Source organism: Acanthaster planci, linkage group LG03 (assembly GCF_054643075.1).
Source record: "Acanthaster planci isolate LZ-2023a linkage group LG03, COTS_SCS, whole genome shotgun sequence".
NCBI classification, from domain to species: Eukaryota; Metazoa; Echinodermata; class Asteroidea; order Valvatida; family Acanthasteridae; genus Acanthaster; species Acanthaster planci.
This window is the reverse complement of record NC_141779.1, coordinates 22,827,395-22,854,995: the sequence shown is the minus strand read 5'-3', so window position 1 is coordinate 22,854,995 and position 27,601 is coordinate 22,827,395. Positions and strand designations below refer to the sequence as shown.

General features: G+C 37.6%; 1 protein-coding gene across 8 annotated transcripts in view; it reads right to left on the bottom strand.

The window, feature by feature from the left end:
• Nucleotides 1-1,414: 1,414 nt before the first annotated feature.
• Nucleotides 1,415-27,601, bottom strand: part of LOC110991192 (uncharacterized) — a 38,702-nt gene continuing 12,515 nt past the window's right edge. Inside the window, exons 11-60 of one of the 8 annotated variants that reach the window (XM_087134398.1) lie at nucleotides 26,346-26,429; nucleotides 26,123-26,173; nucleotides 25,673-25,858; nucleotides 25,193-25,456; nucleotides 24,593-24,616; nucleotides 23,500-23,538; nucleotides 21,508-21,540; nucleotides 21,076-21,126; nucleotides 20,617-20,649; nucleotides 20,400-20,447; nucleotides 19,787-19,819; nucleotides 19,571-19,618; nucleotides 19,031-19,063; nucleotides 18,815-18,862; nucleotides 18,199-18,231; nucleotides 17,982-18,029; nucleotides 17,451-17,483; nucleotides 17,234-17,281; nucleotides 16,620-16,652; nucleotides 16,403-16,450; nucleotides 15,886-15,918; nucleotides 15,669-15,716; nucleotides 15,137-15,169; nucleotides 14,920-14,967; nucleotides 14,388-14,420; nucleotides 14,171-14,218; nucleotides 13,640-13,672; nucleotides 13,423-13,470; nucleotides 12,807-12,839; nucleotides 12,590-12,637; nucleotides 12,053-12,085; nucleotides 11,837-11,884; nucleotides 11,220-11,252; nucleotides 11,003-11,050; nucleotides 10,466-10,498; nucleotides 10,250-10,297; nucleotides 9,634-9,666; nucleotides 9,417-9,464; nucleotides 8,880-8,912; nucleotides 8,672-8,719; nucleotides 8,055-8,087; nucleotides 7,838-7,885; nucleotides 7,234-7,266; nucleotides 7,000-7,032; nucleotides 6,766-6,795; nucleotides 6,333-6,509; nucleotides 5,410-5,682; nucleotides 4,836-4,958; nucleotides 3,932-4,212; nucleotides 1,415-3,438 (exon numbers count right to left, since the gene is read on the bottom strand). In XM_087134398.1, coding sequence (XP_086990524.1) covers nucleotides 3,932-4,212; nucleotides 4,836-4,958; nucleotides 5,410-5,682; nucleotides 6,333-6,509; nucleotides 6,766-6,795; nucleotides 7,000-7,032; nucleotides 7,234-7,266; nucleotides 7,838-7,885; nucleotides 8,055-8,087; nucleotides 8,672-8,719; nucleotides 8,880-8,912; nucleotides 9,417-9,464; nucleotides 9,634-9,666; nucleotides 10,250-10,297; nucleotides 10,466-10,498; nucleotides 11,003-11,050; nucleotides 11,220-11,252; nucleotides 11,837-11,884; nucleotides 12,053-12,085; nucleotides 12,590-12,637; nucleotides 12,807-12,839; nucleotides 13,423-13,470; nucleotides 13,640-13,672; nucleotides 14,171-14,218; nucleotides 14,388-14,420; nucleotides 14,920-14,967; nucleotides 15,137-15,169; nucleotides 15,669-15,716; nucleotides 15,886-15,918; nucleotides 16,403-16,450; nucleotides 16,620-16,652; nucleotides 17,234-17,281; nucleotides 17,451-17,483; nucleotides 17,982-18,029; nucleotides 18,199-18,231; nucleotides 18,815-18,862; nucleotides 19,031-19,063; nucleotides 19,571-19,618; nucleotides 19,787-19,819; nucleotides 20,400-20,447; nucleotides 20,617-20,649; nucleotides 21,076-21,126; nucleotides 21,508-21,540; nucleotides 23,500-23,538; nucleotides 24,593-24,616; nucleotides 25,193-25,456; nucleotides 25,673-25,858; nucleotides 26,123-26,173; nucleotides 26,346-26,429 — 3,059 coding nt within the window. In that variant the 3' untranslated portion in view covers nucleotides 1,415-3,438. Of the gene's footprint in view, nucleotides 3,439-3,931; nucleotides 4,213-4,835; nucleotides 4,959-5,409; nucleotides 5,683-6,332; nucleotides 6,510-6,765; nucleotides 6,796-6,999; nucleotides 7,033-7,228; nucleotides 7,267-7,837; nucleotides 7,886-8,054; nucleotides 8,088-8,671; nucleotides 8,720-8,879; nucleotides 8,913-9,416; nucleotides 9,465-9,633; nucleotides 9,667-10,249; nucleotides 10,298-10,465; nucleotides 10,499-11,002; nucleotides 11,051-11,219; nucleotides 11,253-11,836; nucleotides 11,885-12,052; nucleotides 12,086-12,589; nucleotides 12,638-12,806; nucleotides 12,840-13,422; nucleotides 13,471-13,639; nucleotides 13,673-14,170; nucleotides 14,219-14,387; nucleotides 14,421-14,919; nucleotides 14,968-15,136; nucleotides 15,170-15,668; nucleotides 15,717-15,885; nucleotides 15,919-16,402; nucleotides 16,451-16,619; nucleotides 16,653-17,233; nucleotides 17,282-17,450; nucleotides 17,484-17,981; nucleotides 18,030-18,198; nucleotides 18,232-18,814; nucleotides 18,863-19,030; nucleotides 19,064-19,570; nucleotides 19,619-19,786; nucleotides 19,820-20,399; nucleotides 20,448-20,616; nucleotides 20,650-21,075; nucleotides 21,127-21,507; nucleotides 21,541-23,499; nucleotides 23,539-24,592; nucleotides 24,617-25,192; nucleotides 25,457-25,672; nucleotides 25,859-26,122; nucleotides 26,174-26,345; nucleotides 26,430-27,601 lie in introns of those variants that run through there. The other 7 variants (XM_087134399.1, XM_087134401.1, XM_087134400.1 and 4 more) reach the window with 7 other exon arrangements.

Genomic DNA, 27,601 nt, shown 5'->3' with positions numbered 1-27,601 from the left:
TCAGACTACGCGGGGTCCTCGTGGACTTCCGCACATCCTTGGCCCCAGGACTACCCCGACTTCCAAAAGTGGAGACTTCGTGGAACAGCTTTCTCTGAGACCCTTTTCGTATATAACGACTTCACTCACCCCAATTGGGCATAGACGGGCGATTTTCCGTCTGTTCCTGTCCGTAGAATTTTGGGTTAAATGGTTGTCTCAACGTCGGCCACTCGTTTCAATTCATTCTTGACGTTTGATGGGTGACAAACGCAGTCGGATCGGGATCTATTTGGCTGAGGAACTAGGCAGCGATAAATGGGATCACCTATACCCGTGTTGTTTTTGCTGGCTTTGTATCACAAAACAGCCGTAGTGTATTTGCATAAGTCACGTCGTTGTTGTGAATCACAATAGGGAACAAAGCCTAAAAGTAGATCCCTGGTGGCGCGCTTCCAGAACCCTTGGATGGGCAAAACAATGCGCAAATATATTAGGATTTAATTGTAATATTTTTTAATTCAGTTAGATAAGACTTGAAGCTATGCATGGTGGAAGTACTAAATAGGTTAGGCTTGCGGTTGGACGATGTAGAGAAATATCCTGCCAAACCTGACCTGACACTACCGAAAATCTAAACAGTCCAATGCTCTGGTCTCGTAAGGAAATGAAGGGATTGGGTTCTATGGGAGTCTGTCGGTATAGGCCAAATAAAAATAGACCAAACAGTTTAAGGATATTGTTCGTTATAAGGAAATAAACTTAAAACAATAATCTGCTTAACGAAAGATTCTAAATCTCAATCTGTTAAGCTTTGCTGACGAGAACTCTATCAGGTCAACTCAATTGAATCTAGAACCTATCGACTGCAGATAGGTAAATTTTGGTCGCCCATCTACATGAATTACTGAGCAGTTGGGTGAATAAAGCCGTAAACAAAAATGGAGCTAATAGGAAACTTTTTCACAGTCTCTAGGAAGTTCGGTAGCCTGGTTCCACTCTAGGGCGAGGTATCAGCCAATTTCAACATAATAAAATGAGAGGATTTTTTTCTTTTGCTTGTTGTCCACATGCAACACAATGTTGCTCCCTTCCAACGCTTTTTTAGGAGTTTTTACATGTTTCAAAGTGTCTGCCAACATTAGCAGCTTGCATGTACATATGAACTCAAGATCCATCCAGAGCTTTCCTTATGATTCTTGACATATTGTGTCATGATATATTTATATCTCTGGGTGATACCTGACCTAAGATTTTCTGGAGTCGGCAGGGCATCTTTGGTCTGGGAACAAGACTAGGCATATACATCATGTTTTCCGGGTTACCTACAACCTTAATGGTTTTCTTTATGTTTGCATGATGGACTCTAACATATTGATTGCTTTCATTTGATGTTTTTGATCACGAGACAAAACAAAGGTAATCAGAACCAGGCTGAATGCTTGAGTAATTTAATTTGTCCCTTCAACACCTAATTCAAATAAACGGCTAAGTCCAACACCAAAATTAAGACAATACAGTTTAAATATTGTTTAAGCTAATCAAACAAAGTTCAGTATGTAAAACAGGATAATGTTGTGTTAATTCCAGGATCATGAATTGCCCCATGAAAAAAAATCAACTGTTGTCTGAATGAAATTTAAATAAAATTTTGCTTTTATGAGAACGGCCAACCAAGCATACATTATATAAAATATAATGCATTTCATCAAATCTCGAAAACTATTACTGTCAGTATGGGGAAACGTTCACAAAGTTACATTATGAGTGGTCATTAAACAAAGCACTGCTATTTTTGAATCGTGCTAAAGATGTAGTCTATCATTTGCCATTTCTGCATTATATTCCTCTGAGGAAACAACCAAACTCAAGATTTAAATTAAACATGGGTTTCCTAAGAACGAACCTGATGAAGTTAATCTCATTTAATCCTGTATATTCAACGAAAGACGATATCCCAGGATGTCGAAAATGCCAAATAGAATAATTTAAAGGGTGTCTAGTCTCATAACCATCTTTACACCTAGTTTGCTTTTCAATAATACTTTCGTAAGGATACCTGCAAATGTTGGAGTTGGACTGAACCTTTAACACGCAAAGTTCAATTTGGGGTTGTTTTAATTTCATTTTCTCCCAGTGATGGTCTGTTTAAGTATTGTTTATATGAAATAATTTGACATTAAAACGAACTGAAGTCCCAAAGCAAACCGCTGGAAGTGTTGACTCTTGAATAATCATACGCCTATTAATTTACATCATGAAGACATAAAACGACTTTGTACGGAACATAATGGGATAATATTATAATAGAGTAATAATGAATGCTCATTTTGTCATATCAATCTCTTGTTGACTGTGAACTATCTATACTTTTAGGCAGCTTGACTGTGAAACTGTGGAGTAGGCCTATATGTATTCATGGACTATGAATTTGGAAAAATAACGAAAGCTAAAAAAACCATTAAAGAAAACCCAAATTGAAGAAAAAATTTCGACAAAATGAAACTTTTGCTTTTCATAATTCTCTCTTGAAGCTCGTGCCATTAGCCATCTAGGAGCATGCTGGACACAATCGGACGCTATTTGAAATGGGTAAATTTCACTGTAAAAGCCGCATAGTATAATTGTGATTTTGAAAAAGATTGACACAACGACGGACAGCGGATCATACAAATGCGCCAAAACAATGGTTATCTCCGAATGGTAAATTTTGAGCAAAAACGAAAGATTTTACCCAAACCAAATATCTCCCTCCAGTTGGGCCCGCTAAACCTCAAATCTGCTGACTGCATCGACGGTTTCCCGCCACAACGTATGTTCATTATGAATTCCTTGCCCTCTTGCATCATTCATTAAGTTATTTTATTATTGCTTGATAGGGATGAAGTTTTGTTTATGAGACCAATCTTTGCATTAGCTTCCCGGGGTCCAACCTCTGGGAATTTTCCTTTTTGCTTTCATTAGATAAAAATATGTGTAAAGATCCTACGAATGTATCTTGAAACTGAACTTGTCATGGTAACATCGCCACATAAGCTCTAGATTTGACTTGTAAATTGTTCTTGGTAAGGACAATGGTTGAAAAGAACAGTCCTCATAACTTCCTTTCATGGTTTGAATATCACAATTTTGGCTTACCCAATAAGAACATTGTACATCTAAATTTTACTGACATTTGATAAGTTCATTATAAATAACGACAATGTAAATATCCTCATCAAGTTCGAGAATGAAGTTTAAATATAAGTCAAGCATACCTCCCCCACTGAATAGATTTTACTGCAATGCCAAAATCTTCCACAAAGTAACTCTCTGACCCTAAACCTAAAAAACAAGGAAAAATACCAATTACAATCTTTGTCACACCCTTTTCTCGTAGCATCCTTTAATGCAGGAAATACAACTCGTAAATGATATCTTGATGATGTGGAAATCTTTCCATTGCGCTGGTTGTTTTGTCTGGAGGGAATAAACGAAAGCCAAAATGTGATTTTTAGCAAATAAGCCCCCCAAATCTGTGTAAAACAAAGATATTTCGCTTTTGAAAGAGAATCTCTTGGCCAAGAAGGGGCAGGGGGCACGTAGTCCCCACATTTTCCACTCTAGGGAATGGCCCCCACTTTTGGACGTCCTATAATGGGGTGGGGCTTAATGGATCAGTCTTTTAATGGCCAATGCCTGATGGTCTAACAACTGCCCCCACTTTGAAAATTGTTCTCTCGCTGCTGTATCAAACACGGCTGGTGTTGTTTAAGCATGACTGTTTATGTAGTACAGACTTTTTCAAAGCAGTCATTAAGGTATTATATGACTGTTTATTCCATTTCTGATGTGTGAAATATTTTTTTTTAAAAACTGGGAATAATTTCCTCGTTTGAAACGTTTATTGCAGCACACAAACTGAGTTCGATATCTTAACAATTGTATGGTCATATCACATGGCAACACTTACCTAATACGTCGTCCACTTGCCATGGCCTCTTGTTCCAATTGCTAACAGTCTCGACTGGCTAATCCAGCTATCCTCGCACTCAGCCACGACCTGCTGGACGCCCTCATTATCAAGCCCCATGATGAGTTTCTCACCGACAAGTTTCACCCACAGCTTTCGGTCCTCGGCAAGCCCTCGGCAGATAGACTGGTCGGCAGGCTCCACGAGGGTTTTACATTTCGTGGCTTCTTTGTCGTCGCACCTCTGGATCCGACAACCGGGATTCTTAGGACAGCCGAATTCTGGAAGCAAATTCCACCACAGCGGCAAATTATGCAACTGAGAGCCTCCTTAAGATGACAAAAGATCTAGAGGCCCTGAAATTTGCCGGAAGGCCTTAACATTTATGGAACTCTGGACGTCTGCCTTATTGGCAGGGAACCGGTAGGATAGCAGTTGAGGGAATTGACAATACTCAATGCATGAGGTTATTATCACACCACTGTTAGACCGATGAAGCCTGAAGGATTTGGGACCATACATAGCGTTGCACTGGAGACACTGGTACAAAAGTTACCCTTGGAAACGGGAAAAAATCACCAGGAGAGTATAGTGCCAGCTTCAGGTTCTGGAAACAAAATGGCTTCTCATTTTGTTTATAGTGCAATGTAAAAACAGCCATTTGCTTTCTCCAAAAGCTTACTCAAACATATGTAAATTATGAATGTGCATGAATAGCAGAACACACAAAGCATGCAACAACCGGGGATTCAACTCTGTGTCACCCAGAGGGAGTTTGTGTGGTAAGAACTCTGGATTTCTGTCTCCAGCGGCTGTACAAAGAACCAGATGTGTATTCCAGGCCATTAGACTGTTTGTTTTGCCTATGTTACTAGCCTTTTCATTAAAGAAGATAAAGTCTCACCTGCGATGATCTGTCCCTCTGCCTCATCACTTGACTGTATGGCCACCAGAGCAACTTCAGTGGAGGTCACTTGAAACTTGTAGTTCTTGTTTTCCACTCCCCCGAGGGGTATCCAGTTTGGGTCTGACGTAAAATTAAGGATGAGCGAGTTCCATTTGAATTTTGACAAACATTACGGTTGGACTTATAAGCCCACCAAAAGGAAGTCTATCAACATGATGTCCTCCTATTAGGCTTGGCCTACTGCCAATTTTTCAAAGTAATTACCTTTTTCAACATACGGCCTTACGCTTGCTTAGCAAAACCGTTAGGAACGATGGCTGCCGTAGAGGTAGGGTTCGACGTGCTTTCATTCAAACACATTTTCCTTCAAAACACGTTACCCGAAATTTTGTAAAGGAAAAACGTTGCTGTACACCACCCGGAGCTTTCACGATAAAAACAGATTTGGTAGATACAAAATTCCTGCGGATATCAAGAATTCTATAGACGAAGTAAATCACTACAATAAAGTCCTCAAGATTCTGTGAGTTATTATTAAGAAACATCTAAGGATGAGTGAATGAAGGCTTACAGTGTATTTCCACCACTTGTTCCTCGATGTGCGTAACGGTGACAGATACATCGATGTATTTTGGCCTAAACAAGACGTCGGGAATCTTCCCTCTCAAAAGTTCGCTGGCTTCACCCTTGATACCAAATTCGAACCAGAACTCTTCACTGGTGCAGGCTGGTAGCTTGATCCAGAATGACTTTCTACCACTGTTGAGGATGCCGCTGCGGGTTGCCACTTTCTCACCTAGGATCTGGCCGTCATACTGCATGTAACTCCACTCCTTCTCTATGACTGTGGCAGTTGCAAAATAGAATATCGACGGAATGTCAACAAGGATGTCTTGGTTTGATTGGTCTTGGTTTGTCTAGTTCAGCTGAAACGTCAACTGCTAAAGAATACTGCTGGGTGTAAGTAAATGAGGAAATGATGCCAGCCCAATTCAAAACTCAAGCTGAAGCTAATAGCATATTTTGCTTTTTCTTCTTTGTTACCGTAAATACCTGCACCATAAATTGTTTGTTCATTTATCTTAAATTTAACACAATAACTACTGATCTGAAATAAATTGGCGTAAAATGGTTTACTGACGACAATCATTGAAAAATAAATTACCACACTGTGATCAACAGAGGCAAGGATAGGTGCTTGTGTTTAATTCGCCTCCGTATTTATCGTTCTGGTATTGATATACTGGCTGGCAAAAAAATGAAATATTCAGTATCCAAATTGACATGTCAGGGCCACCGGTCCCTACATGATGGGATGGGGACCAGTCTAACCGTTGCTAAGGAAATAGTGCCCTCTTTTGGCCCAGCTCGAGGCCCATTGACGTTGTGCCGTACTCACTGTTGAACTGACTCTGCGTGATATCCTAACAAATTGTACACAGTTTAAGATTTCTTTTGAATGTAAAGTGAAACCACTGTGAGGCCCATACTCACCAAACGACAACGTCCTTCCCTTGTCCGAGCCCCTTTGCTCAGTCAAGCGGAATATTATGCCGTCCTCGGGGTCCAATGCAAAACTGACACTTGTCTCGTAGCCAGCAATTCCCTCAACCTCCTGGAACTGGCCCGGCTTTAAGGTGATTGTCTTCCTCTCTGTCTCTTCCTTGGTCTCTGAATGAGTAAAAACCCGACTGTGCCAAGTATTTCAGAGCGCTTTAGCCTCCATCCACGTGACGATAAAATTGATTGCGACCGATGGCCTTATTTAGAAATGTTTCTCACCTTTTAGATAAAGAGTTCTGGCTAATTCCCACCCTGAAGCCTATGTTTCAATGTGAAAATGAAATCGGCTATGTTTTTCTTCTACCCGTGTTGTTGGTAATTTGATTCTCATAGATCAAGCTAAAGAAATGACAAAAAAACCTACCAATTATGATCTCTCTGCCGCCGCCATTGCCTACCGTTTGTTAAGAAAGAAGAGGAGAGAAAAATCATTAAGTGCCGCAAAAACTACAAAAGTCAAGTGAAGCTACATGCAATGATATTCGGCAGCAAGGACGACGTCCTTTTGTTTTAAGCCCAATCTTGTTAAAAGTGGGAAACTCCGAAAATGTCAACTCTGTTGTGTAAAATGTAAAAAATCATCTGTTCAGATACTAACCTTGAGATCCATTTTTCTTCTGGTGTTTCTTTCCTTTAATTAAAACAAAGCGACTTAATACGATAAAGTCTAAATTTGATGCACAGGGAATGATGATGCGCGTATCTGCCAAACTTTACATACTCTGCATCCCTAGTTGGATTTCAATTTTTATGTGAAATTGTCCAATAATCTGTTTTCCATTGAATTAATTCCTATCATAGCAGCATCAACTTTATCTTCTAAGAAGCTAACCTTTAGATTTCAGTTTCTTGTTGTGTTTCTTGCCTGGAACCAAAAACAGAAAAACGTGATACGGTAACATGTAGCTTAGTTATTTAACAGTCAACGATGTGAAGTGTCCTTGTCTGCCTATATTGTTCAGCTTGAACAGTTTTATGAGAGACTTCCTGCTAGAAATATTAGAGTATGGAATATATTGTATTGAATTTACAAGTGATCATCAATTATCAAAACAAACTTCTATCCATTTAAAATATTTGAAAATTTACAGTCAGGAAAGCCAGTTGTCTAAGACTTGACGGCCTAGATCCTTACTACTCTGATAAAAAATTAACACCCTTCCTATCCATGTGAAGGGAAGAATATCTTAGTCAAGACAGTTGATGAGAGAAAAACTGTAAGTCAGATTTGAAGCTTTGCATGGTGGAATTTACATGAGATATAGGCTTGCAGGTACACCATGGAATCAGGCCCATTTGAAACAGGAGTGATTCTTAGAAGAACCGGTAGGTGTTTTCTTGCCATTTCGGCAAGGACGCTTTGGCCATCCTCAGGAAAACTGTATAAACCCAACAGATGGTAAAGCAAAAAGCAAAGTTAAATTGAAAAGTTTTACCTTTTCCATTCCTGGAGATGGAAAACGAGAAGCTCCTCGATCTGCCACCTAAAAAATAAAAAAGATGTAGTACTCTTTAATTTTAGTTGCCTCGCCATTATGTCAACCAACATTTGTAACCGGATTTCAATTTTTATGTGAACTTGTCCAATAATTCGTTGTCAAAGGAATTAACCCCTATCATAGCAGCATCAGCTATATCTTCTCAGAAACTAACCTTTAGATTTCAGTTTCTTGTAGTGTTTCTTGCCTGGAACCAAAAATAGAAAAACGTGATACGGTAGTGTGTAGCTTAGTTATTTAACAGTCAGCGATGTTAGGTGCGTCTGTGTGAACATAATTTTTCTTGTCTTGAACAGTGTCATCAGAGACTTTCCGCTAGCATTATGAAAGTATGACAAATCCTGTATTCGATTTACAAGTGATCGTCAACTTTCAAAACATAAATTCTACCCACTACAAATATATGAAAATCTACAGTCAGGAAAGCCTTTTGTCTATAACCTTTCCAGTCTAAGACTTGACGTTGTAAATCATTTTGATGCAAAATTAACACCTTTCCTAAAAATGTGAAGGGAAGAATATCTTAGTCAAGACAGTTGATGAGTGAAAAACTGTAAGTCAGATTTGAAGCTTTGCATGGTGGAATTTACATGAGATATAGGCTTGCAAGTACACCATGGAATCAGTACCTTTGACAAAGGTGTGGTTCTTAGAAGAACCGGTGGGTGTTGACTCCCCATTTCGGCAAGGATGCTCTGGCTGTCTTCGGGAAGACTGTATATACCCGACAGATATTAAAACAAAAGCAAAGTTAAATTCAAAAAGGTTTACCTTTTCCATTTGTGGAGATGGAAAACGAGAAGCTCCTCGATCTGCCACCTAAAAAATAAAAAAGATGTAGTACTCTTTAATTTTAGTTGCCTCGCCATTATGTCAACCAATATTTGAAATCGAATGTCAATTTTTATGTGAAATTGTCCAATAATTCGTTAGCAAATAAATTAATCCCTATCAAAGCAGCATCTCATAGCAAACTAACCTTTAGATTTTAGTTTCTTGTTGTGTTTCTTGCCTGGAACCAAAAACAGAAAAACGTGATACGGTAAAGTGTAGCTTTGTTGCTGAACAGTCAACGATGTTTAAGTGTGTGTGTGCTATTATTATCTTTTAGCTGGAAGAGATTCATCAGAGACTTTCTGCTAGAAATATTAGAGTATGGCAAATCTTGTATTTGATTTAGAAGTGATCGTCAATTATCAAAACACAAATTCTATCCACTAAAAATATATGAAAATCTACAGTCAGGAAAGCCTTTTGTCTAACCTTTCCAGTCAGAAACTTGACAGCCTAGATCCTAACTACTTTGATACCAAATCAACACCCTTCCTATCTATTTACATGAGATTTAGGCTTTCGGGTACACCATGGAATCAGTCCTTTTGGAAGATGTGGTTCTTAGAGGAATTGCTGGGTGTTGACTTGCCATTTCGGCAAGGACGCTCTGGCCGTCGTCTGGAAAACTGTATATACCCAGCAGATGTTTAAGCAAAAGAAAAGTTAAATTGAAAAGGTTTACCTTTTCCATTCCTGGAGATGGAAAACGAGAAGCTCCTCGATCTGCCACCTAAAAAATAAAAAAGATGTAGTACTCTTTAATTTTAGTTGCCTGGCAATTATGTCAACCAACATTTGAATTCGAATTTCAATTTTTATGTGAAATAGTCCAATAATCCACTTTCCAATGAAGTAATCCCGTTCCTAGCAGCATAAGCTATATCTCATAACAAACTAACCTTTAGACTTGAGTTTCTTGAGGTGTTTCTTGCCTGGAACCAAAAAACAGAAAAATGTGATAGAGTAAAGTGTAGCTTTCTTGCTTAATAGTCAACGATGTTAAGTGAATTTGTCTGACAATTTTTTTCAGCTTGAAAAGTTTCATCATAAAAAACTTCTGTTGGCGTTATGAAAGGGTAGCAAATCCTGTATTCGATTTACAAGTGATCATCAATTATCAAAACATAAATTCTATCCACTACAATAATATGAAAATCTACAGTCAGGAAAGCCTTTTGTCTATAACCTTTCCAGTCTAAGACTTGACGGTGTAAATCCTTTTGATACAAAATTAACACCTTTCCAAAACATGTGAAGGGAAGAATATCTTAGTCAAGACAGTTGATGAGTGAAAAACTGTGAGTCAGATTTGAATTTTGCATGGTGGAATTTACATGAGATATAGGCTTGCAAGTACACCACGGAATCAGTCCCTTTGAAAAAGGTGTGGTTCTTAGAAGAACCGGTGGGCGTTGACTCCCCATTTCGGCTAGGATGCTCTGGCTGTCTTCGGGAAGACTGTATATACCCGGCAGATATTAAATCAAAAGCAAAGTTAAATTCAAAAAGGTTTACCTTTTCCATTCGTGGAGATGGAAAACGAGAAACTCCTCGATCTGCCACCTAAAAAATGAAAAAGATGTAGTACTCTTTAATTTTAGTTGCCTCGCCATTATGTCAACCACCATTTGAAATCGAATTTCAATTTTTATGTGAAATGTTCAATAAACCGTTTTCCAATGAACTAAACCCGTTCCTAGCAGCATAAGTTAAATCTTATAACAAACTAACCTTTAGATTTCAGTTTCTTGTTGTGTTTCTTGCCTGGAACCAAAAACAGAAAAACGTGATACGGTAAAGTGTAGCTTTGTTGCTGAACAGTCAACGATGTTTAAGTGTGTGTGTGTTATTAATATCTTTTAGCTTGGAGAGATTCATCAGAGACTTTCTGCTAGAAATATTAGAGTATGGCAAATCTTGTATTCGATTTAGAAGTGATCGTCAATTATCAAAACACAAATTCTATCCACTAAAAATATATGAAAATCTACAGTCAGGAAAGCCTTTTGTCTAACCTTTCTAGTCAGAAACTTGACGGCCTAGATCCTTACTACTTTGATACCAAATCAACACCCTTCCTATCTATTTACATGAGATTTAGGCTTTCGGGTACACCATGGAATCAGTCCTTTTGGAAGATGTGGTTCTTAGAGGAATTGCTGGGTGTTGACTTGCCATTTCGGCAAGGACGCTCCGGCCGTCGTCTGGAAAACTGTATATACCCAGCAGATGTTTAAGCAAAAGTAAAGTTAAATTGAAAAGGTTTACCTTTTCCATTCCTGGAGATGGAAAACGAGAAGCTCCTCGATCTGCCACCTAAAAAATAAAAAAGATGTAGTACTCTTTGATTTTAGTTGCCTGGCAATTATGTCAACCAACATTTGAATTCGAATTTCAATTTTTATGTGAAATAGTCCAATAATCCACTTTCCAAGGAACTAATCCCGTTCCTAGCAGCATAAGCTATATCTCATAACAAACTAACCTTTAGACTTGAGTTTCTTGAGGTGTTTCTTGCCTGGAACCAAAAAACAGAAAAATGTGATAGAGTAAAGTGTAGCTTTCTTGCTTAATAGTCAACGATGTTAAGTGTGTTTGTCTGACAATTTTTTTCAGCTTGAAAAGTTTCATCATAAAAAACTTCTGCTGGCGTTATGAAAGGGTAGCAAATCCTGTATTCGATTTACAAGTGATCATCAATTATCAAAACATAAATTCTATCCACTACAATAATATGAAAATCTACAGTCAGGAAAGCCTTTTGTCTATAACCTTTCCAGTCTAAGACTTGACGGTGTAAATCCTTTTGATACAAAATTAACACCTTTCCAAAACATGTGAAGGGAAGAATATCTTAGTCAAGACAGTTGATGAGTGAAAAACTCTGAGTCAGATTTGAAGCTTTGCATGGTGGAATTTACATGAGATATAGGCTTGCAAGTACACCACGGAATCAGTCCCTTTGAAAAAGGTGTGGTTCTTAGAAGAACCGGTGGGCGTTGACTCCCCATTTCGGCTAGGATGCTCTGGCTGTCTTCGGGAAGACTGTATATACCCGACAGATATTAAAGCAAAAGCAAAGTTAAATTCAAAAAGGTTTACCTTTTCCATTCGTGGAGATGGAAAACGAGAAACTCCTCGATCTGCCACCTAAAAAATGAAAAAGATGTAGTACTCTTTAATTTTAGTTGCCTCGCCATTATGTCAACCACCATTTGAAATCGAATTTCAATTTTTATGTGAAATGTTCAATAAACCGTTTTCCAATGAACTAAGCCCGTTCCTAGCAGCATAAGTTAAATCTTATAACAAACTAACCTTTAGATTTCAGTTTCTTGTTGTGTTTCTTGCCTGGAACCAAAAACAGAAAAACGTGATACGGTAAAGTGTAGCTTTGTTGCTGAACAGTCAACGATGTTTAAGTGTGTGTGTGTTATTAATATCTTTTAGCTTGGAGAGATTCATCAGAGACTTTCTGCTAGAAATATTAGAGTATGGCAAATCTTGTATTCGATTTAGAAGTGATCGTCAATTATCAAAACACAAATTCTATCCACTAAAAATATATGAAAATCTACAGTCAGGAAAGCCTTTTGTCTAACCTTTCCAGTCAGAAACTTGACGGCCTAGATCCTTACTACTTTGATACCAAATCAACACCCTTCCTATCTATTTACATGAGATTTAGGCTTTCGGGTACACCATGGAATCAGTCCTTTTGGAAGATGTGGTTCTTAGAGGAATTGCTGGGTGTTGACTTGCCATTTCGGCAAGGACGCTCTGGCTGTCGTCTGGAAAACTGTATATACCCAGCAGATGTTTAAGCAAAAGAAAAGTTAAATTGAAAAGGTTTACCTTTTCCATTCCTGGAAATGGAAAACGAGAAGCTCCTCGATCTGCCACCTAAAAAATAAAAAAGATGTAGTACTCTTTAATTTTAGTTGCCTGGCAATTATGTCAACCAACATTTGAATTCGAATTTCAATTTTTATGTGAAATAGTCCAATAATCCACTTTCCAATGAAGTAATCCCGTTCCTAGCAGCATAAGCTATATCTCATAACAAACTAACCTTTAGACTTGAGTTTCTTGAGGTGTTTCTTGCCTGGAACCAAAAAACAGAAAAATGTGATAGAGTAAAGTGTAGCTTTCTTGCTTAATAGTCAACGATGTTAAGTGTGTTTGTCTGACAATTTTTTTCAGCTTGAAAAGTTTCATCATAAAAAACTTCTGCTGGCGTTATGAAAGGGTAGCAAATCCTGTATTCGATTTACAAGTGATCATCAATTATCAAAACATAAATTCTATCCACTACAATAATATGAAAATCTACAGTCAGGAAAGCCTTTTGTCTATAACCTTTCCAGTCTAAGACTTGACGGTGTAAATCCTTTTGATACAAAATTAACACCTTTCCAAAACATGTGAAGGGAAGAATATCTTAGTCAAGACAGTTGATGAGTGAAAAACTGTGAGTCAGATTTGAATTTTGCATGGTGGAATTTACATGAGATATAGGCTTGCAAATACACCATGGAATCAGTCCCTTTGAAAAAGGTGTGGTTCTTAGAAGAACCGGTGGGTGTTGACTCCCCATTTCGGCTAGGATGCTCTGGCTGTCTTCGGGAAGACTGTATATACCCGACAGATATTAAAGCAAAAGCAAAGTTAAATTCAAAAAGGTTTACCTTTTCCATTCGTGGAGATGGAAAACGAGAAACTCCTCGATCTGCCACCTAAAAAATAAAAAAGATGTAGTACTCTTTAATTTTAGTTGCCTCGCCATTATGTCAACCAACATTTGAAATCGAATGTCAATTTTTATGTGAAAATGTTCAATAAACCGTTTTCCAATGAACTAAACCCGTTCCTAGCAGCATAAGTTAAATCTTATAACAAACTAACCTTTAGATTTCAGTTTCTTGTTGTGTTTCTTGCCTGGAACCAAAAACAGAAAAACGTGATACGGTAAAGTGTAGCTTTGTTGCTTAACAGTCAACGATGTTTAAGTGTGTCTGTGTGCTATAAATATCTTTTAGCTTGAAGAGATTCATCAGAGACTTTCTGCTAGAAATATTAGAGTATGGTAAATCTTGTATTCGATTTAGAAGTGATCGTCAATTATCAAAACACAAATTCTATCCACTGAAAATATATGAAAATCTACAGTCAGGAAAGCCTTTTGTCTAACCTTTCCAGTCAGAAACTTGACAGCCTAGATCCTTACTACTTTGATACCAAATCAACACCCTTCCTATCTATTTACATGAGATTTAGGCTTTCGGGTACACCATGGAATCAGTCCTTTTGGAAGATGTGGTTCTTAGAGGAATTGCTGGGTGTTGACTTGCCATTTCGGCAAGGACGCTCTGGCCGTCCTCTGGAAAACTGTATATACCCAACAGGTGTAAGCAAAGTTAAATTGAAAAGGTTTACCTTTTCCATTCCTGGAGATGGAAAACGAGAAGCTCCTCGATCTGCCACCTAAAAAATAAAAAAGATGTAGTACTCTTTGATTTTAGTTGCCTGGCAATTATGTCAACCAACATTTGAATTCGAATTTCAATTTTTATGTGAAATAGTCCAATAATCCACTTTCCAATGAAGTAATCCCGTTCCTAGCAGCATAAGCTATATCTCATAACAAACTAACCTTTAGACTTGAGTTTCTTGAGGTGTTTCTTGCCTGGAACCAAAAAACAGAAAAATGTGATAGAGTAAAGTGTAGCTTTGTTGCTTAACAGTCAACGATGTTTAAGTGTGTCTGTGTGCTATAAATATCTTTTAGCTTGAAGAGATTCATCAGAGACTTTCCGCTAGAAATGTTAGAGTATGGTAAATCTTGTATTCGATTTAGAAGTGATCGTCAATTATCAAAACACAAATTCTATCCACTAAAAATATATGAAAATCTACAGTCAGGAAAGCCTTTTGTCTAACCTTTCCAGTCAGAAACTTGACGGTCTAGATCCTTACTACTTTGATACCAAATCAACACCCTTCCTATCTTTCTACATGAGATTTAGGCTTTCGGGTACACCATGGAATCAGTCCTTTTGGAAGATGTGGTTCTTAGAAGAACCGGTGGGTGTTGACTTGCCATTTCGGCAAGGACGCTCTGGCCGTCCTCTGGAAAACTGTATATACCCAACAGGTGTAAGCAAAGTTAAATTGAAAAGGTTTACCTTTTCCATTCCTGGAGATGGAAAACGAGAAGCTCCTCGATCTGCCACCTAAAAAATAAAAAAGATGTAGTACTCTTTGATTTTAGTTGCCTGGCAATTATGTCAACCAACATTTGAATTCGAATTTCAATTTTTATGTGAAATAGTCCAATAATCCACTTTCCAATGAAGTAATCCCGTTCCTAGCAGCATAAGCTATATCTCATAACAAACTAACCTTTAGACTTGAGTTTCTTGAGGTGTTTCTTGCCTGGAACCAAAAAACAGAAAAATGTGATAGAGTAAAGTGTAGCTTTGTTGCTTAACAGTCAACGATGTTTAAGTGTGTCTGTGTGCTATAAATATCTTTTAGCTTGAAGAGATTCTTCAGAGACTTTCCGCTAGAAATATTAGAGTATGGTAAATCTTGTATTCGATTTAGAAGTGATCGTCAATTATCAAATCACAAATTCTATCCACTAAAAATATATGAAAATCTACAGTCAGGAAAGCCTTTTGTCTAACCTTTCCAGTCAGAAACTTGACGGCCTAGATCCTTACTACTTTGATACCAAATCAACACCCTTCCTATCTTTCTACATGAGATTTAGGCTTTCGGGTACACCATGGAATCAGTCCTTTTGGAAGATGTGGTTCTTAAAAGAACCGGTGGGTGTTGACTTGCCATTTCGGCAAGGACGCTCTGGCCGTCCTCTGGAAAACTGTATATACCCAACAGGTGTAAGCAAAGTTAAATTGAAAAGGTTTACCTTTTCCATTCGTGGAGATGGAAAACGAGAAACTCCTCGATCTGCCACCTAAAAAATAAAAAAGATGTAGTACTCTTTAATTTTAGTTGCCTCGCCATTATGTCAACCAACATTTGAAATCGAATGTCAATCTTTATGTGAAAATGTTCAATAAACCATTTTCCAATGAACTAAACCCGTTCCTAGCAGCATAAGTTAAATCTGATAACAAACTAACCTTTAGATTTCAGTTTCTTGTTGTGTTTCTTGCCTGGAACCAAAAACAGAAAAACGTGATACGGTAAAGTGTAGCTTTGTTGCTTGTGTGCTTTGTCTGTGTGCTATAAATATCTTTTAGCTTGAAGAGATTCATCAGAGACTTTCTGCCAGAAATATTAGAGTATGGTAAATCTTGTATTCGATTTAGAAGTGATCGTCAATTATCAAATCACAAATTCTATCCACTAAAAATATATGAAAATCTACAGTCAGGAAAGCCTTTTGTCTAACCTTTCCAGTCAGAAACTTGACGGCCTAGATCCTTACTACTTTGATACCAAATCAACACCCTTCCCATCTTTCTACATGAGATTTAGGCTTTCGGGTACACTATGGAATCAGTCCTTTTGGAAGATGTGGTTCTTAGAAGAACCGGTGGGTGTTGACTTGTCATTTCGGCAAGGACGCTCCGGCCGTCCTCTGGAAAACTGTATATATCCAACAGGTGTAAGCAAAGTTAAATTGAAAAGGTTTACCTTTTCCATTCCTGGAGATGGAAAACGAGAAGCTCCTCGATCTGCCACCTAAAAAATAAAAAAGATGTAGTACTCTTTAATTTAGGTTGCCTGGCAATTATGTCAACCAACATTTGAATTCGAATTTCAATTTTTATGTGAAATAGTCCAATAATCAACTTTCCAATGAACTAATCCCATTCTTAGCAGCATAAGGTGTATCTCATAACAAACTAACCTTTAGACTTGAGTTTCTTGAGGTGTTTCTTGCCTGGAAACAAAAAACAGAAAAACGTGATAGAGTAAAGTGTAGCTTTCTTGCTTAATAGTCAACGATGTTATGTGTGTTTGTTTGGCAATTTTTTTCAGCCTGAAAAGTTTCATCAGAGAATTTTTGCTAGCATTATGAAAGTGTAGCAAATCCTGTATTCGATTAACAAGTGATCATCAATTATCAAAACATAAATTCTATCCACTACAATTATATGAAAATCTACAGTCAGGAAAGCCTTTTGTCTATAACCTTTCCAGTCTAAGACTTGACGGTGTAAATCCTTTTGATACAAACTTAACACCCTTTCTATACATGTGAAGGGAAGAATATCTTAGTCAAGACAGTTAATGAGTGAAAAACGGTAAGTCAGATTTGAATTTTGCATGGTGGAATTTACATGAGATATAGGCTTGCAAGTACACCATGGAATCAGTCCCTTTGAAAAAGGTGTGGTTCTTAGAAGAACCGGTGGGTGTTGACTCCCCATTTCGGCTAGGATGCTCTGGCTGTCTTTGGGAAGACTGTATATACCCGAGAGATATTAAAGCAAAAGCAAAGTTAAATTCAAAAAGGTTTACCTTTTCCATTCGTGGAGATGGAAAACGAGAAGCTCCTCGATCTGCCACCTAAAAAATAAAAAAGATGTAGTACTCTTTAATTTTAGTTGCCTCGCCATTATGTCAACCACCATTTGAAATCGAATTTCAATTTTTATGTGAAAATGTTCAATAAACCGTTTTTCAATGAACTAAACCCGTTCCTAGCAGCATAAGGTAAATCTTATAACAAACTAACCTTTAGATTTCAGTTTCTTGTTGTGTTTCTTGCCTGGAACCAAAAACAGAAAAACGTGAAACGGTAAAGTGTAGCTTTGTTGCTTAACAGTCAACGATGTTTAAGTGTGTCTGTGTGCTATTACTATCTTTTAGCTTGAAGAAATTCATCAGAGACTTTCCGCTAGAAATATTAGAGTATGGAAAATCTTGTATTCGATTTAGAAGTGATCGTCAATTATCAAAACACAAATTCTATCCACTAAAAATATATGAAAATCTACAGTCAGGAAAGCCTTTTGTCTAACCTTTCCAGTCAGAAACTTGACGGTCTAGATCCTTACTACTTTGATACCAAATCAACACCCTTCCTATCTTTCTGCATGAGATTTAGGCTTTCGGGTACACCATGGAATCAGTCCTTTTGGAAGATGTGGTTCTTAAAAGAACCGGTGGGTGTTGACTTGCCATTTCGGCAAGGACGCTCTGGCCGTCCTTTGGAAAACTGTATATACCCAACAGGTGTAAGCAAAGTGAAATCGAAAAGATTTACCTTTTCCATTCCTGGAGATGGAAAACGAGAAGCTCCTCGATCTGCCACCTAAAAAATAAAAAAGATGTAGTACTCTTTGATTTTAGTTGCCTCGCCATTATGTCAACTAACATCTGAAATCGAATTTCAATTTTTATGTGAAATAGTCCAATAATCCACTTTCCAATGAAGTAATCCCGTTCCTAGCAGCATAAACTATATCTCATAACAAACTAACCTTTAGACTTGAGTTTCTTGAGGTGTTTCTTGCCTGGAAACAAAAAAACCAGAAAAACGTGATAGAGTAAAGTGTAGCTTTCTTGCTTAATAGTCAACGATGTTATGTGTGTTTGTTTGGCAATTTTTTTCAGCCTGAAAAGTTTCATCAGAGAATTTTTGCTAGCATTATGAAAGTGTAGCAAATCCTGTATTCGATTTACAAGTGATCATCAATTATCAAAACATAAATTCTATCCACTACAATTATATGAAAATCTACAGTCAGTAAAGTTTTTTGTCCAAAACCTTTCCAGTCTAAGACTTGACGGTGTAAATCCTTTTGATACAAAATTAATACCCTTCCTATACATGTGAAGGGAAGAATATCTTAGTCAAGACAGTTAATGAGTGAAAAACGGTAAGTCAGATTTGAATTTTGCATGGTGGAATTTACATGAGATATAGGCTTGCAAGTACACCATGGAATCAGTCCCTTTGAAAAAGGTGTGATTCTTAGAAGAACCGGTGGGTGTTGACTCCCCATTTCGGCAAGGATGCTCTGGCTGTCTTCGGGAAGACTGTATATACCCGACAGATATTAAAGCAAAAGCAAAGTTAAATTCAAAAAGGTTTACCTTTTCCATTCGTGGAGATGGAAAACGAGAAACTCCTCGATCTGCCAGCTAAAAAATGAAAAAGATGTAGTACTCTTTAATTTTAGGTGCCTCGCCATTATGTCAACCACCATTTGAAATCGAATTTCAATGTTTATGTGAAATGTTCAATAAACCGTTTTCCAATGAACTAAACCCGTTCCTAGCAGCATAAGGTAAATCTCATAACAAACTAACCTTTAGTTTTCAGTTTCTTGAGGTGTTTCTTGCCTGGAACCAAAAACAGAAAAACGTGATACGGTAAAGATTAGCTTTGTTGCTTAACAGTCAACGATGTTTAAGTGTGTCTGTATGCTAATAATATCTTTTAGCTTGAAGAGATTCATCAGAGACTTTCCGCTAGAAATATTAGAGTATGGAAAATCTTGTATTCAATTTACAAGTGATCGTCAATTATCAAAACACAAACTTCTATCCACTAAAAATATATGAAAATCTACAGTCAGGAAAGCCTTTTGTCTAACCTTTCCAGTCAGAAACTTGACGGCCTAGATCCTTACTACTTTGATGCCAAATCAACACCCTTCCTATCTATTTACATGAGATTTAGGCTTTCGGGTACACCATGGAATCAGTCCCTTTGGAAGATGTGGTTCTTAGAAGAACTGGTGGGTGTTGACTTACCATTTCGGCAAGGACGCTCCGGCCGTCCTCTGGCAAACTGTATATACTCAACAGATGTTAAAGCAAAAGCAAAGTTAAATTGAAAAGGTTTACCTTTTCCATTCCTGGAGATGGAAAACGAGAAGCTCCTCGATCTGCCACCTAAAAATAAAAAAGATGTAGTACTCTTTAATTTTAGTTGCCTCGCCATTATGTCAACTAACATCTGAAATCGAATTTCAATTTTTATGTGAAATAGTCCAATAATCCAGTTTCCAATTAACTAATCCCGTTCCTAGCAGCATAAGCTATATCTCGTAACAAACTAACCTTTAGACTTGAGTTTCTTGAGGTGTTTCTTGCCTGGAAACAAAAAACAGAAAAACGTGATAGAGTAAAGTGTAGCTTTCTTGCTTAATAGTCAACGGTGTTAAGTGTGTTTGTCTGGCAATTGTTTCAGCTTGAAAAGTTTCATCAGAGAATTTCTGCTAACATTATGAAAGTGTAGCAAATCCTGTATTCGATTTACAAGTGATCATCAATTATCAAAACATAAATCCTATCCACTACAATTATATGAAAATCTACAGTCAGGAAAGCCTTTTGTCCAAAACCTTTCCAGTCTAAGACTTGACGGTGTAAATCTTTTTGATACAAACTTAACACCCTTCCTATACATGTGAAGGGAAGAACATCTTAGTCAAGACAGTTGATGAGTGAAAAACTGTAAGTCAGATTTGAATTTTGCATGGTGGAATTTACATGAGATATAGGCTTGCAAGTACACCATGGAATCAGTCCCTTTGAAAAAGGTGTGATTCTTAGAAGAACCGGTGGGTGTTGACTCCCCATTTCGGCAAGGATGCTCTGGCTGTCTTCGGGAAGACTGTATATACCCGACAGATATTAAAGCAAAAGCAAAGTTAAATTCAAAAAGGTTTACCTTTTCCATTCGTGGAGATGGAAAACGAGAAGCTCCTCGATCTGCCACCTAAAAAATAAAAAAGATGTAGTACTCTTTAATTTTAGGTGCCTTGCCATTATTTCAACCAACATTTGAAATCGAATTTCAATTTTTATGTGAAATAGTCCAATAATCCAGTTTCCAATGAACTAATCCCATTCCTAGCAGCATAAGCCAAATTTCATACCAAACTAACCTTTAGACTTGAGTTTCTTGTAGTGTTTCTTGCCTGGAACCAAAAAACAGAAAAACGTGATAGAGTAAAGTGTAGCTTTCTTGCTTAATAGTCAACGATGTTAAATATATTTGTCTGCCAATTGTTTCAGCTTGAAGAGTTTCATCAGAGACTTTCTGCTAGCATTATGAAAGTGTAGCATAGCCTGTATTCGATTTACAAGTGATCATCAATTATCAAAACATAAATTCTATCCACTACAAATATATGAAAATCTACACTCAGGAAAGCCTTTTGTCCAACCTTCTCAGTTTGAGACGTGCCAGCCTAGATCCTTTTTACTTGAATAGAAAAATACACCCTTCCAATCCATTTGAAGTGAAAAATATCTTATTCAAAACAGTTAGCCTAAAAAGAGCAAAAATGTAGATACCCGACAAATATTAAGGCAAGAGGAAGGTTCAATAAAAAAATGTTTACCTTTTCTATTCTTGGAGATGGAAAAGGAGAAGCTGATCGATCGCGACTTGCCTGGTAAAAATTTTAAAAATGTAGTACTTTTAATTTTGTGAGCCCAAGTTCATGACAACTTATATTTTAAACTAGATTTGAATTCACATGTGTCACTGCCTTATTACCCATTTATTTATGAAGATTATTCCTCTATAAACACCATTTGATTTATTTTCAAAGAAAGTAACTTGGATATTTCAGTTTCCTGTGGCATCTTTTTCCTGGAATCGAAAATAGAAAAAAGGCCTACGGTAAGTTATTAATTTGATGCACAGTGAATGATATTACATGTGTGGAGTTCCTCCTGATAAAGCTAAAAATTGAATTTTACAAATGTTTACGTATACGTCTCAGATTTGACACTAATTGCTCTCTCTCTCAATGGGTTTCCTTACATACCTCTAGTCTTAGGCTTCTTTGGGCGTTTCTTTCCTTGAAAAGAAAAGGCAGTATTCAGAGTGAGAGATGGTCTTGTTTTGTTTGAATTTGATTTTGACTTTTAGCATGCAAGCTGGAACTTTTTCTAATTCATAAATAGTGTTTTGCCTATTTACAAAACTAGTTTAGTTCCAGTGATGGATTTAAGAAATAGCTTGTTTCACTTAACGAAGCATGAATTCCGTCGATGCCTACATCTCTTCAGTTTAAAGTAATGCAGTGGACAGTTGCTGCCAAACTATGTGCCCTAAGATGGTGAGAATGTCTTTAGACTCTATTTTGGACAAGCTGAAGTAATATAGCCAATATTTTTACTATCAGTTATAGGGACTTTTAATATGAACTCATATTGAGAAACATTTCCACGATTTACTCTTTTCAGCGTCTTAATAGCGAGGAAAGTACCGCATTCACACGCAACGTTCAGTCCGAAATAAGACAACGCGCCTAATACCCTAACTCTGCGAGTGACATTGGGCAACTTCTCAATCCATTGAAACTTGTGTTTCTCTTCGACTGAATGATAATTACAGACTAATTTATGATTTTTGCACTGCCCGACGTACACTAAATTAAATAACTACAGACTATTTATTAAGCGCTTTTAACAATAATCAAATCGCTGCAAAAATAGGATACAAACAATAAAAGCATTTGATAATAAGACGAGCTTTGAGGCTAGGTTTATCAAATGAAAAGATGATTTTGTGCATGGAAAAGGCACTCATAACGAGAATCCTGTGTGATGAGGATCTTATTCCACTCTCTTGGGCCAGCAATGGAGAGTGCCTTAACACCTGTCGTTTTTATGTTTATGGGTACATATAAAAGCAGGACTCATGGGTTGTAGACATAAAACCGTTTTCTACCTGATTGATATGGGATAAGTAAATCGGTTAGGTAAGAATTCACTCCTGTGGATTACACCCACACAGGATGAATTTGAATTCAATGCGGGTTTCATTGGTCAGTTTGTGTAGCGGATGAATAAGAAGTGTGGTATATCAGTAGATTGGTCAATACTGAAGATCAGTTTAGCTGCAGGGTTCTGAAGATCGTGTGGCCTGTATCCCTCTCCTTAATTGATTGATATACCGTGTAATAAAAAGTTGCTGTAATTGAGGCAAAATGTGATTAAAGTGTCGATTGATAATGAAATTCTAACACAATTAAAATCGCGCAGGTGAATATTGATGTAACGCATTGTGACAGTGACATAGTGGAGTGAATATCACACCAATATCTCTGAAAATGGATTATGGGGTTTGACTATGGACACTGTCCTAGTCAAAGTTCCTGGTCAGATAGAGAAATGTTCAATTTTGTCGGCATTCAGTTGTAGCTTGTTAGCACACATCCAGAGGTTAATGTCCAATATACATGCTGAAATTTTGTCGAGCTTTGGAATCTCCAAGAAGCAAAAGTTCTTAGAGCTGCATGAAGTTATATACCATCGGCGTAAATGCGACAGTGAAGATGTCGATGCAGGATGATATCTGAAACCCGTTTGGCTTAGAAAGGCCCAAAACAACCAAGGGTTCATCCAAAAATACCTAGGAATACGAACTTTCACCGACATGGTGATTCAGACAATTTAAGAAATTTTCTCATTGAATTTTGACAAGAATATCATACTGGATATCAAAATTTATTTAGGTTATCTACATCAAGATTTTTCTTTTTATCGGAGTGACGATGGCCTGAGACGAGTCAAGCAGGAATGTTCCTGTTGTCAGAGAGGATTTTAAAAACACTGTCATTTGCTCGTCTTGTAGGCATTGAATCTGGAAAACATGCACATAATTTTGCAGAGGAACAGTGATTTACTGCACAATTCCCTATTCGTCAAAAGATCTGAATTCTAACAATGGACGAACCATGTTTTCAGGAAGAAAGTCAAAAGAATTAGATTGCTCAGTGCTATCAATGCCATACCAAATAGAAATCACGAACCTTTGTACTTCTTGATGGGTTTCCTGAAGCGCTTCTTTCCTGAGGGAAGATATAAGACACAATCTTGGAAAGCGAATTAACAAATTTGGGAAGGTTTTTAGGAATACCTCTCGGTGACACTTGAACCAAGCTTCAAAATTAAGCAACAAGAAAATGGCACCACATCAAATGTTTACAAATTTTTTTAACTGAAATGAACATCATTCTGGGGAGATATGGTATTTCCAAACATAAGCACACCCACTTAGGTTCAAGTTTTAAGAATTTTACGAGGAAGCCATTTAAAAAAGAGTGTTTTGTTACGTAAGACCACACACAGAGACTCTGGTGGCTTTTTAGTGAGAGACAACAGTCCTCATACTATTCAGATATATTTTTATTTAAATAAGAGCACATTTCCAATTTTTTATCTTTGCAAAATGTTGGATCCTGCTCTGTGAAGCAAACCCGTCTTTATACGCACACCATTAGCCGTACGGAAGCATGGAGGACACATGGGAGGTCGCTAATTGAAGTGGGTAAATTTGGAGCAAACACAGAAGCTTCTACCCAAACCAAATAGCGCCCTCCTATTGTGTCTGTCATGCTTCTAAAAGGCTCGTGCCAGTTATACGTGCATATTATGCTGCTATGAGTTTACTACGGAAGCTTACAAGGGCAGTTGCAAATTTCTTTCGAGTTACTGTATCGCTGCGGCGAGATACTCGCCGCAGCGAGATTGTAAGTAGAAAAAAATTCAAAGGGTCCTTGTAAGCTTCGTTAGTTTACATCGGCGATTGACACGGGCGTTAGTGTTCTTTTGACCTTGGGGAGTATCACAGAAACAATATCGAATATCGCGCGACTTTAATACTCAGGGCAATTCGAGGTACAGAATCTGTGGGAGAGATGTTACATAACAACTATAGACTTTTTCTTGGCGTGGTAAAGCCAGCAAACGTTTTCAGTAATCCACAGAGCATTTCATTTTCTACAGCTTGCTTCATGGGTCACCAAAATAGGGTAGTTTCACTTCACCACTCGAAGCCCTACATTTCTTTCTAATCTAGGTCTGCTTTTAATGGCTTTGGAAGACATAAAAGAATGACCGTACCTCGTTTGCCCAGTCTGAATCGTCCTGGAAAGAAGAGAAAAAAATTAAATTAACGAATGAATTAGCCTGCAATAAGACACGAACGGTTTTTGTTTCTGGTACACTGTAAATGGTCTAATTCAAACGTTCTAATAAGACACCTTAATTAATGAGGATCCCAGGCAACAGTTTCTAACTTTTTGAAGAGAAGTTGAGGACATTGGTGCTTAATTCATATTAGGAAAAGAATTTCTCACAACTTTGGAAAGAATCCTGGCCCATCGGCTACCCCCAACACATTTCGTTTTTCTCAGCGTTTCGGAACTCAAAATGCGATCCGGCTTCTGTTGATGCTTGGTGGAGTGATTTGTTCTCAAGGGAGTGTAACCGATGGCACATGATATCATTATCGATGGGACTATAATTATGTGTTAGTTATAAAGAACACAGCAGATGTGAGACGGTTCAATATGGTACGTTATGGAACCGTTGGCATTCATTTTGATGAAACCAGTTTGATATTATTGGAAACGCAATGAGAAAAATCTGTTCCCATAAATCTGCGCAACTTCGGTGGTGCTTTTTAATTTTTTTAAATCACGTTTAAATGAAGCCGCTTACGTTTCAGGTATTTCAGCCTGGATTTTCTCTTCCCTTTGGACAGAAATCCAATCGATTTGCACGTGAACGCCTTTCTGTCAGGCTTTCTGTACTCAACTATTGGCATGTCTTCTGACAAGGATTTAAGGAAGACGTTGAAGCCAGTGGTGACAAATCGTACGGTTATCTGCACTGTTTTCAGTTGCCAAGCCCACTGCGGTAGCTGTGCATATTTCAGTTTCAATCCACGGGAGTTCAGGATGCATATATCTTTCTTCTCCACCTCTGAAATTGAACAGAAAGCAAAGTTTTGCAACTGATCTAAGTTGATATGCCCAAAGCTCTGTTAAACAGCCTATTTCAATTTACCACTAGGTTGGGGGGTTATATGTAAATCAGTGTACATTAAGCGTTTTGCTTTGCTGAGAAATGAAATCCTAGGATCCCTGAAATTACAATCTGGATTCAAAAGGAAAGATGGGACTGAAGAATTAACTTTACCTATTTTGATTAGCTTCCCACCGTCTGAATGGAAGATGACGTCGGAAGGGTCCTCCTTTTCAATCTCGAATTCCTGGGTGACACTGGTGTCTACATCTTCGGTAACTGTCACCTCCTTGGTGTCACCAAAACATTCGACAATCTTCGGCTCTTCTATCTGCTCCTCCTCCTCGGGCTCTGGGTTACCTAGTGATGAAAAGGAAAAGAGGCAAAATTGTAATCTTGAAGAAAAGGCTGTCCAATCAATCAACAAACGCAGGCATGTTTGACCCCTTTTAGGGGGCACCGGTAATGTGGAAATTCCTGATAAAGAAAGATTATTGTGATAACATTGAGCTTTAAATGAAGATGCTCCAACGCTCAGGTTATGCAGACACTAAACTGTTCGTCATTAATTTTAATTTTTTTCCAAACGCAAAAAATGTAAAGGAAAATGGGACAAAAACTCACCTGGCAAGCCCAGGTCAGGTAGCAGAGGATCTGGCAGTCCACTGTCATCGTCTGTATTGCAATTTCATGCACAAATTATGCAAAATAAGTGTCGGAAGTGCGAGACAAATCAAAAGCAGCTTGAGTGAAAACTAATCGAAAGCAATTACTCCCTTCAGAAACCGATGCATCTCCAGCTTGATTCATGTTTAGCATTAACAAAAATTTACAAAACAAAAATTACCTTTGCAAGCACAAATCTTGCATCCTTCATTATTGCTCGCGAATCCATTCTTACAACCAAGTCTGCAGAAAACTGGCTTGCAAGCTGCAGAAAGAAAACCAGAAGACAATAGTCTCTAATTTGAAACCCTTTATATTTGGACCTAACGAGACAGAATGACATTTAAAAAAAATAATATTCTACTCTACGACCTTGAGCTCTCTAGTACAGAGATTTTCCCTCGACCACTAATTTACATAAGTCGGCAGGCTAGTTTGCTTAGGCGTATAACCCACGACCTCCTCCAAAATACAGAGCCACATATTGAAAGTTGATTATAAAAAGGCAAAATCATGTGGAATTGTAAAGCATTTGTAAAGATACTCGCTGTTGATTTATATTAAATATAAACGCATGCCAATAAATCATTTTTTATAAAAAAGAAGCGTTTTCCTTTGCTGTTTCTCTTATCAATTAGAAAACAGTAAAATTGCTTTCCAGTTTGACGACATTAACTTTTGATTTATTGACAGAAGACAAATTTCTTTTGTTTCATTTACCAGTTGAAAAAGTATTTCGGTCTCCTCTGCACATTTGGTAGGGTTTCCTTGATAGAGGAATGAGTTCAGGTAAATGCTTATTGTTGATGTGGACAGGCCTCGCTTACAAATGCGTCAGCTATATTACATATTATTACAAATTTACATGTTTAACGAGCATCCTTTTAGTGAGGAATGAGCTCTGGAAGGGAAACTCGACTTATCAAGACCCTTGAATATTTTATACGAGGACGAAGAAATCTTACTAATGACAAGTCAACATCATGTGGCAATATGTATCAAAGGTTGACAACCGATAATATTTTACCAAATGTCAGGATTATTCTTGTTTGATACATAATTTGTTTGGATGCGAAAACTTGATCTTTAATAAATATTTCGTAATGTCCCAGATGTCGATATGATCTTCCCGCCCCAGAATATTCAAGAGTCTCAACAAGTCAGATGACTCCTCTTGATCTCCGTAGCTGAAAGTTCCAATATTAAAGCTCCTTATAAAGCCTGAAAGAAAAGGGTCACCTTTCAAACTTCCGGAACCCTCACGACGCTCGCCTTTGGGAATTTTACATGGGGCTGCCCAAAACATTTCGTGATTTTTGGAAGGATGATGTCTAAATGAAACCACCTTAAGAAACAATTGTCTCCGATTTTTTTTCGTAAATAATAATGGGGAAAGTCTACTGGATATCGGGAAAAAAAGGAATTTTTCGTAACGAC